Below are 11,035 nucleotides of genomic sequence, written 5' to 3'. Positions count from 1 at the left end.
TAAGTGCGCACGTGTGTTTTATAAAGCCTGGTACTTATTCTATCAGTCTTTTTTGTCAAATTGCTAAGTTAAAAGAAAGTAAACAAACCAATACCATTTATCCTGTGGTGGGTGGAAGACAGACAGACAGACAGACACACACACACACACACACACACACACACACAAGCATGACTGTGTGGTAAGAAGTTTGCTTCTCAATCACATGGTTCAGGGTTCCGTCCAACTGTATGGCACCTTAGCTGAGTGTTTTCAAATATAGTCTTGGACTGAACAAAGTCTTTTGAGTGGATTTGCTAGACTGAAACTGAAAGAAGCCTGTGTGTGTGTGTTTGTTTGTCCCACACCACCAATTGACAACTGGTGTTAGTGTGTTTATGTCCCCATAACTTAGTGGTTTACCAAAAGATACCAATAGAATAAGTACCAGACTTAAAAAAGTCTGGTATCAATTTATTCAACTAAAATGTTCTCCAAGGCAGTGCCCCGGCATGGCTGCAATCTAAGACTGAAATAAGTAAAAGGTAAGAGGTATACACACACACACACACATATATCTTGTACAGAGAAACAACAGGGCAACGCCGTTAATAGGAGAGGTTGGGAAGGTGAGAAGAGGAAGTATATATATATATATATAGATATATATAAAAGAAGTAAAAAAAAATGGAGATTTGGAAGTTAATAATTATTTATTATTAACAGCAAATTAATCATCTTCACTTACAGCTGTTTCAATTAATACTCAGTAAATATTAAGTTATTTATATGACCTGAGCATAATATCTTCAGAAGGGAAAAAATATACCCTTGGATGTTTTATGTGTTTATGGATTCATTATAGCAGACTGAATATATATATACATATATATATATATACACACACACACATACACGATGGGTTTCCACAGTTTCTGTTCAAGAAATTCACTCACAAGGCATTGATTGACCCAAGTCTATAGTAGAAGACACTTGCCCAGGGTGTCACGCAACAGGACTAAAACTGAATCTATGTGGTTCGAAAGTGAACAATGCATAAAATAAACTAAATTTACTGAAACTTTTGCTTTTAGAAGCTACAGGTCAAGTGCATAGAGCCAAGAACTGCTCTGACCATAATCTATGTGTGCTGAACTCAGAACTAACTACAAGTCAATAATCCACTTGTCAATGTTACAGCATGACTGCTGCATATGGTTGTTAATTATGTTGACTGTTTACAATCAGTTAAGTGGTGTTGTCATGGATATGATACAGTTATTGCTGATAGAATGTGAACCCCTAATCTTTTGGTTGGCTACTCAAGCGGTTCTACCTCACAGTTGTATAAGACATATGTATTTCTTGTAATTGGTCAAACAGAAAAAAAAAAGGAACAATAGAACTATAGATGTATGGCACAAATAAGGTTTTTTTCTTACCTCAAAATGCAATTGGCAACAGTATATCCAAATTTTGGGCCTCAGGAACCAGCAGAGCTCAAAAGTTGTACTCACACATGCAGTCTGCCTGAGCTCCTAACCAGAAGGAACTACTCTCCTAAAACTATCCCCTCAACATGTTTGTCATGCTCAAGGAAAGAGGCTGTTTGAACACCCCACTTCTTTACATGATGTCATTTCTTGTTTCTGGTCCCATTGTCAATTTTTCCCCCTCACTTCCCTTCATTCCTTCACACACCCCTCCTGATCTAATAATCACTGCTTCTCTATTCTGTTTCAAAATCATCCATCCACCTGGATGAGTGGCATTCTCTTTGTGATTTTTGCAGCATCATGGGGCTGGCCTCTCCGTCTCCCTTATTATCAGAGGGGCTAACCACCCTCCAAACGTCCAAGATGTGGTGTGCCATTCTGTCTGCTGATATGTTATTCCTAGTACTGATTGCAGTCACCTCCTCCACCAGAACTAACTCCTTGAAGACCCTCCATGATTAGTGAGATTGATGTAGCCTGAGCTATTTTTGGCTAAAGATGATAGTAAATGCATGTAGAGAAAGTATGTAGCAGAGTGTTGCATGCTGGGAAAAAAAGATTGCAATAAATGTTTGATGCAGAGTTTTGTAATTGAAAGACTAGAGATGATGAAAGGAAGAAAATCAGAGGCATTTTGTGGGCCTGGAAAGAGATGATCCTAGTTTAGAGAAGCAGATATTGTTATGGTAGTGGGAAGAAAGACAGAGAGAAGATGCATTAAGTTTATGTGCTAGTTATCAAGTCTTATCTTTTATCTTGTCTTGTTTCAGTCATTGGACTGCACCCATATTAGGACACTGCCTTGAAGGGTTTTTAGTTGAACAAATCAATGCCAACATCTATTTTTTCATAAGTCTGGTACTTATGTCATTTGTTCCTTTTGCTACACCACTAAGTTATGGGGATATAAACCAACCAACACTGGTTGTTGAGCAATGGTGATAGTGAAGAAATGCACACACATACACACAATTGGCTTGCATTCACTTTTCATTTACCAAATCCACTAGTAAGGCATTGGTTGGCCTGAGGCTACTAGGGAAGAGAATTATCAAGGTGTCATACTGTTGGACTGAACCCAAACCCATGTGGTTGCAAAGCGAATTTCTTAACCACACAGCCATGCCAGTGGGGGATGTTTTTATCAGTCAGCTTAATGGATCCTTTTTAAATGAAGCTTCTGAATTCAAAACATACTGTTTACTTTTTGTCTGCCCCAGCTAGGAAATAGGTTCAACAAGATGGCTTCTATATGGACATTCAACTTGGTTGAAATAGTAGCCATATTTTCTTCAAAATTATAACTTACTGTCTTAAAAATGGAATGACACATTGGTTAATGTAATTCTAGGTACACTCTGCTGAAGAAAAAAAAAATGTGGTTGCTGGTCTTTGTAGGAACACATTTGATCATGTTGCTGTCTTATCAGGCCTAACCTAGATCTGGCCAAACAACAAAACAACTATAAGTTCCATAGCCATAATTGCCAATAGTAAGAGCACTATTCAGTTATAAATACAATTACTACCACAATATGCAAATACCATAATTTGCCACCTCCATTTTACCTTCACTAACACATAAAACTTGATACAAAACAGTTCGAAAAATTATTTTACTGAAGAAGATCCCTTATCACAACAGAATTGATATCTTAAAACCAAGGTACCTTGTAAAATGTATTGGTGTGCTTGCTGGTGCCATATAAAAAGCACTGGTGATGGTGCCATGTAAAAAGCACCCAGTACACTATAAAGTGACTGGCTTTAGGAAGGGCATCCAGCTGTAGAAACCAAACCAAAACAGACTATGGAATCTGGTGTGGCCTCTGGCCTTGCCAGTTCCTGTCAAGCTATCCAACCCATGCCAGCATAGAAAATAAACATTAAATGTTGATAATTGACAATGAATAGTACTACAAAATATTAATTACATTTTTATAAATTAGATTAGACTTGTCTTTTTAAGTAAATAATAATCAGACAATTTGATATTTTTCAGTTGTAAAAAGGCTTTAACTAATATGAAAACCACATGGACAGTTTTCAGGTAATAAAATTGTTATCATTGTGAAAACATTTTTATTTTTGAATAATTACTTTTTGATGATCACAGACAAGCAATAATAAATATGGTAACACAAATGGTATTTTATTAGAAGTAGTGAGTTGGTAATATCATTTGGGTCACAAAAACCAGTAGAACTCAGTAGTCATACCCACATGTTCACTCTATTTGAGCTTCTGGTAAAAAAAAACTACTCTCCTAGAATAATCCCTTCAATGCATGTCATGCTCAACACCCTGGCAAAGAAAGAGGCTGTTCGAACACCCTGCCTGTAGAATTTAGTCAAGGTTCTTTATATTGTGAATTCAAATCCTGCTGAGACCTGTTTATCCTTCCATTATCTAGGGTTCATAAAATAAAGTACTTATCTACAAGTACTGGAATCAACTTAATATTCTTAAAAAGCATCTTGGATGTGATTGAAATTATAGAAATAGAAGATTCAAAAATCTACTGAATTTCATGATGAGAGTAATACTCATCACATTATGATTCAAGAAGATAATGATGACTAGAATCATGGGCATTATGGTTACAATAAAGATGGTGGTGATGACAATGATGACAGCAAGGATGAAGATGATGTTGATGATCACAATGACAATAATGACAATGAAGATCCAAGATTACTCTGATTTAAGATCATTGCAATTGGAGATTATTATGATTTAGAATCATTATGATCATCATTCTTTAGGTTGGGCTGCTCTGAGCAGTAAGCAATTCTTTCTGTATTTCTTATATTTATAAAGTCTAAATGAAATAAATTCTTTTTCTTTGTTATTGTTTTTTGGACTTATTTATTACTAGATTCTACATAAATTATTTACTGGAACTATAAAACCATCCAAAAATTTGTTATTTAATTAAATTATTGAAACCATTCATATAGCTAAGATAGAAGAAAAAAGCTGAACTTATAAAGTTCTCATATGCAATAACATGGTTTTTAATTCTTAATCAAATACATGCTACTTCAGTTAAGAGTCAGTCCCTATTTAAAAATGGGAGAATTATGGTTAAATAATCATTATCAGAGACACAATTATTACATTAATTTTCTCCTGCTTTGAACAATTTACCATCATCATTATTATCATCATTTAACATAATTTTTTCCTGCTGATGTAGGTTGGATAGTTACACAGGAAGCCAGAGATCCAGAGGACTCCAACAGAGTCTATGTCTGCTTTGGGATGGTTTCTACAGCTGAATGCCCTTCCTTATTAATGCTAATCACATAATAGAGTGTGCTTTTTACTTGGCTCCAGCACTAGTGAGGTCACCAAGTACCCGCAAAATAAGGCTCCTCAGATGAGCTGGGTATAGACTGGAGAAAGAAACTATGACAGAGAGTGAGAGAGAGAGAGAGAGAGAGAGAGAGAGAGAGAGAGAGAGAGAGAGAGAGAGAGATGTCTTGCTGAAGAAGTGACTGCATGCCTTGCCTGCCTGGAAGGTGAGAAAGGGAGAGAGAGAGAGAGAGAGAGAGAGAGAGAGATCTCAGGTTCAAGTACAACAAGAATATGAAACAAAATAGTAAGTTCACTGAGTGAAAATAGTGTGACAAATGATTAGAGATAGGGAATGAGTTGGATACAGAGGATATCAGTCCAGTGTAGTAGGAAGTAAAGGAAATAGATGAGTTGTGGAGAAGGCTTGAAAGAGTCTCAATTCTGATGAGATGGATGGATCTTCTCAAGCACAGCATAATGCCATTCATCTCAGACCCTCATCATCTCTTCTGAGAGGCTCAACATCTTGAGGCTAGTCTTCACCATTTTATCCCATGTCTTCCTATGTCTACCTATTCCACATGTTCCTTCCATGTTTAGCAATTGATACTTTATACAACTGTCCTTATCCATCCACATCACATGACCATACCAGTGCAATCGTCTCTCCTGCACACTACATCTGATGCCTCTTACGCCCAATTTTTCTCTCATACTGTCTTATTTTCCAATGAGTTTTCATAAATATTTTAAATTTACAGATACATTGGAAGTAACCATGAACAGTGGCAAACAGTCCAGTGGAATAAAGTTGATATTCAGCAGGTTGCTGAAGAGATTAGTAAAGAAATAGAATCTTTAAACTCTTTACCTGATGACATGAAATTTTTTGATATCTACAGAGAAATACTTGAGGAAGTTGAATTATTTCAGGTCTGTAAATTATATTTCCATTTTGACAACAATGACTAAACACTTAATCAATGGGTGAACTAACATGGGGAAATTCAGCATTGGGTTAGGGCTCACAAAAACAAAACAAAACAAAAAAAAAACTAAATAATTTATGTTGAAGGTGCTGTGTGGTAAGAAGCTTGCTTCCTAACCACATGGTTCTGGGTTCAGTCCCACTGCATGACATCTTGGGCAAGTGTCTTCTATTGTAGCCTGAGATGGACCAAAACCTTGTGAGTGGATCTGGTAGATGGAAACTGAAAGAAGCCTATTGTATACATGTATATACATATATTTATGTATGTGTGGTCTTTGTGTCTGTGTTTGTTCCCCCACCACCACCACCACCACCACTTGACAATCGGTGCTGGTCTGTTTATATCCTTGTTGCTTAGCGCTTCAGCTAGAGAGAGACTGATATAAGTACCAGGCTTAAAGGGTAAAACAAGTACTGGGGTCAATACATTCAATTAAAAATTATTCAAGTCAGTGCTCCAGCATGGCCACAGTTTAATGACTGAAACAATTAAAAGATAAAAGATTGTGATATTGAATCAACAGCAGTGTTCATTTTCATCATTCTTCATCGTTTCCATATTAATGCCCAGTTTTCCATACTTCCATGGTTTGGACAGAACTTATTGAAGCACATTTTCTATGGTTGGATGTCCTTCTTGTTGTCAACCCTTACCTGTTTCCAAGCAAGAATATGTTTCCCCATGGCTAGACAGAATATTGGAAATGAATGACATTCATTTACAACAATCATGCGATATAACAAACTGACACAAACATACACACATATATACAAAGCAAGTTTCTTACAGTTTCTATCTGCGAAATCCACTCTCAAGGCTTTGATTTGCAAAGAGTCATGCACTGGGACTGAACCTGAAACTATGTGGTTGGCAAGCAAATGTCACAGCCACACAGCCACATCTGCATCTATACTTTAAATCAATATTGAAACATGATTGATTTACTTCTGAATGCCAGCTTGCAATTAATTCTTCATTTAGTATTGATCAATATTGACCTGCAAGTGATTGATTTAATATTTCACTTAATAACATCAAATATTTTTCTTAGCTTTAATGTTTAATTCACTGAGTAAAATAAAATGGACATCCACAAAAGAGAAATGTATAAAACATGCATTTCCTTTCTGTAATGACAGTTACAGCTGAATAGTTAAACGGTTCACTTTGCAATTATGAATTTCTGGGTTCAATCTCACTGAGTAGCATTTTGCTTCTAAAATGTCTCAAATACTTCAATTAAATAGATGTGCATATCATCATCATTATTTAATCTTCATGTTCCCTGCTAGCATGGGTTAGGTACACACACACACACACACACACACACACACACACACACACACGCACGCACGCACGCACGCACGCAACGGGCATCGTTCAGTTCCTGTCTATCAAATCCACTCACAAGGCTTTGGTCAGTCCGAGGCTATAGTAGAGGACAATTGCCTAAGGTGCCACACAGTGGGACTGAACCTGGAACCATGCGGTTGGGAAGCAAGCTTCTTACCTCACAATCACACCTGGGTCTCTTTGTCTCATTGTGTTTCTTTTCCTCAAGTATAATTACATAATTTTTGCTGGTTTTGCTACATCTGTTTTCTTTTCTTCAGTCTCTGCTTTCTGGATCACAACAGAAAAAGCAACATTTTTTCAATTAGTTTCTTCCATGTACTAATATTTTTAGAAGATGCATACATGTGTATCAGTATGTTTATGTGTGTGTGTGTGTGTGCACACTCACACATATGTGCATTTTATATGTGTGTGTGTGTGTATGTGTATTTCTTAATGTACAATGAAGCACAACCATTTTCAGAATGTGGCCTATAGAACTTATGAGGAGAACATCTGAGACCACCAAATATCTATTTACTTCAAATTACCTTATGGATTACTGGTTGTCCGTCTGGCCCCTGGTGGTCTATCACATAGTTTTAGAGCACGGAAGAATTACTTATTGACGTAAAAGTGGAAACTAAAGTCAGAATTTGATTTAATTCTTTCTTTCAAGAGAAATTATCTAAACTGTATACTTTGGAAGATGATTGAGAAGACACTGATGTTTTCATCCCTGAATGATCCAGACTAATGTGTTTTATTGTTTTTTCAGAACACAGATCTCAAAAACTGAAACAGATTTAAAAATCATAGTACTCAATAAAAATTCTCAGAAGTATCTACATTTCTGAAATTATATATATAAAAAAAAAGAAAAACAAAAACATTAGGCAGCAAGCTGGCAGAATAATTACTGCACAGGACAAAATGCTTGGTGGCATTTTGTCCATCTTTACATTTGAGTTCAAATTCTGCTGAGGTCAACTGTCTTTCATCCTTTCAAGGTTGATGCAATAAGTACCAGTTGAGCAATGCGATTGATATAATCAATTAGCCTCTTCCTCTCACAAATTTTCAGGCTTTTTACCTATAGTAGTAAAGATTATATGTAGAGACTTTACAAAGCCACTACATATAATCTATGCTATATAAGTTTTCTTGTTGTATAAGCATCTAGTAGGGGAAGAGATGAGACAAAACTAAAGTGTGACAATTAGGGAAATGTGATATTAACATAGCTAACTTATCTTTTTATCAGTTAACCCTTTAGCATTCAGATTACACTATTAAATGTAATGCTTATTTATTCATCTTGTTCTAGGTTGAGTCCCACTGTGTGGAACCTTTGGCAATTGCCTTCTATTAAGGCCTGGTCCATCCAAAGCTTGTGAATAGGTTTCATAAGTGGAAACTGAAAGCATTAAAATTCCACTCAACCAATTCTTCAACCTTAAGTTTTAAGGTGAAAAGTCATGTATTTGATATAATGTGGTTTTTATTAAGGTTACTTTTTGTTACCAAGTTGATTCTTCAGAAACTGTTTGGGGTTTTCACTTCAACATTATAGCAGTGATTCAAAGAATGATAATATCCAACGTAATAAAACTAACATTTTTTGCAGCAATGTGATTTCATTAATATAATTTCTCTTAACCCTTTAGTATTTAAACTGGCCATATTTGGCCCAAATATTCTACCTGTTTTATGTTCAGGTCAGCCAGATTCAACCTCTCATACCTACCCCACAATGTCATTCTAAAATTACACAATCACACCAACTTCATGACACTACATAACACATGCACACACTATAATTTAAAGTTTAGAATCATCATCATCATCATCATCATCGTTTAACGTCCGCTTTCCATGCTAGCATGGGTTGGACGATTTAGCATGGAAAGCGGACGTTAAACGATGATGATGATGATGATGATGATTCTAAACTTTAAATTATAGTGTGTGCATGTGTTATGTAGTGTCATGAAGTTGGTGTGATTGTGTAATTTTAGAATGACATTGTGGGGTAGGTATGAGAGGTTGAATCTGGCTGACCTGAACATAAAACAGGTAGAATATTTGGGCCAAATATGGCCAGTTTAAATACTAAAGGGTTAAGAGAAATTATATTAATGAAATCACATTGAACTCAGATCATAAAGACAGATGGAATGCTGCTAAGCATTTTGCCTGGCATGCTAATGATCCTGCCAGCTTGCCACATTAAGGTAAGGTTGAAATAATGATAATTAGGTATATTGAAATAATGATAATTAGGTATATTTTGAAAGACAACAGTTTTTTAGGTGATGAAAATAAGCATTGATTAGATACTGTAATGATATAATTAAAGTGCTGTAAAATAATCTTTATCTCCTTATTTCAGGTTTGTTTGGGGATAGTGAGAGGCCTGCTCAATTCTAGTTTGCGCCCTCACCATTGGAGACAGCTGCTAAAAATTGTCAATACAGATATAGACTTGGATTCATTCAATAAAATTACACTCAACCAGTTCTTCAGCCTTAAGTTCCAAGGTAAATAGTCATGTATTTGATATAATGTGATTGTTATTAAGGTTACCTTTTGTTACTAAGATAATGTTTCAGAAACTGTTTGGGACTTTCACTTCAACATTATAGCAGTGATTCAAAGAATGATTATTTCCAACATAGTAAGACTAACTTTTTTTACAGACGATTCTAAACTTTAAATTATGTGTGTTTTAGTGTGTGTGTGTGTGTGTGTGTGTGTGTGTGTGTGTGTGTGTGTGTGTGTGTGTGTGTGTGTGTGTGTGTGTGTGTGTGTGTGTGTGTGTGTGTGTGTGTGCGTGTGTTCGCGTGTTATGTACAATAGAAGCAATTTTAGTTTAAAATAATAATCTGTGTATCATACTTAAAGCAGATATATTGTTGAAAGCTTAACTTACTGTGGTCTTTGTCACGTTTTTTAAAACTATGCATCTGCGGGACATTATCTCAAGATGAATACTGCAGTAAATTAAGCTTTCAATGATGTATCTGCTTTAAGTATGATATGCAAGTTACTATTTTAAACTAACACTGCTTCTGTCCTGCCTAATAAATTTTTATTCAGCTTGCTGACTAGTTGCAACATCAGTGATTTTTCACTCACTGTCCTACTATATCAGTAATTGCTGATTTTGTCTTAACATACTGTTGCCAGTGGACAATTCCTACTTATGAAGCCCAAAAGAGGCAGAAATGTACATCTAACAATACCACCACTGCTACTGGATGATTTTTGTCTGCTGCTCATATATTCTTGTGATTTTCATCACTGAATGACCTCTGGAAACATTATCTCAAGGAAAATACTGCAGTAAAATAGGCTTTTCTCAAAGTATATACTTTAAGTTTTGATACATAGATTGTCATGTGTGTGTGAGTGTGTGTTTATATATATATATATATACTTTATTTAAAAGCAGCAGAAATATAACAAAAGACTGTTACTCTCAGTTTCACGTTTCCGTTCATCGGACAGTTTTGTTAGAAATGGAAAAGGAATAACAATGCAATCAAAAGTGATATAAAATTTAAAACACATGGATTCGTTTGATTGGTCGTTTCAAATAACGGTCATTGATTGGTCGTTTCAAATAACGGTCATGGATGCGTAATGAATAAAACAAATGAATTTAATATAGATTCATCCTATTTAAAAAAATATCAAAGAAAACCTTAAATAGAAAAATGGGCTCAAAATACATATTGTAAATAATTAATTATATTCGAATTAACACATTAAAATCAAATCAAATAAAATAAAATATACGCTGTATTCAAAATAAAATAAAATTACAATAGCATATAAGCATACTATGCCATCTACAACATATACATATACATACATACACATATATATACATATATATATATATATATATATATGCATGTACATATATAT

General features: G+C 35.2%; 1 protein-coding gene across 1 annotated transcript in view; it reads left to right on the top strand.

Moving 5' to 3' along the window:
- Positions 1-11,035, top strand: part of LOC106883723 (dynein beta chain, ciliary) — a 273,290-nt gene that overhangs the window by 18,388 nt on the left and 243,867 nt on the right. The window contains exons 6-8 of the mRNA XM_052974147.1: positions 3,478-3,525; positions 5,537-5,708; positions 9,495-9,642. Of these exons, the coding sequence (XP_052830107.1) occupies positions 3,478-3,525; positions 5,537-5,708; positions 9,495-9,642 (368 nt within the window). The remainder of the gene's footprint in view (positions 1-3,477; positions 3,526-5,536; positions 5,709-9,494; positions 9,643-11,035) is intronic.

Source organism: Octopus bimaculoides, chromosome 17, assembly GCF_001194135.2.
Source record: "Octopus bimaculoides isolate UCB-OBI-ISO-001 chromosome 17, ASM119413v2, whole genome shotgun sequence".
Classification (NCBI taxonomy): domain Eukaryota; kingdom Metazoa; phylum Mollusca; class Cephalopoda; order Octopoda; family Octopodidae; genus Octopus; species Octopus bimaculoides.
Note: the sequence above shows the minus strand (reverse complement) of the source record. Positions and strands in the feature narration are given on the sequence as shown.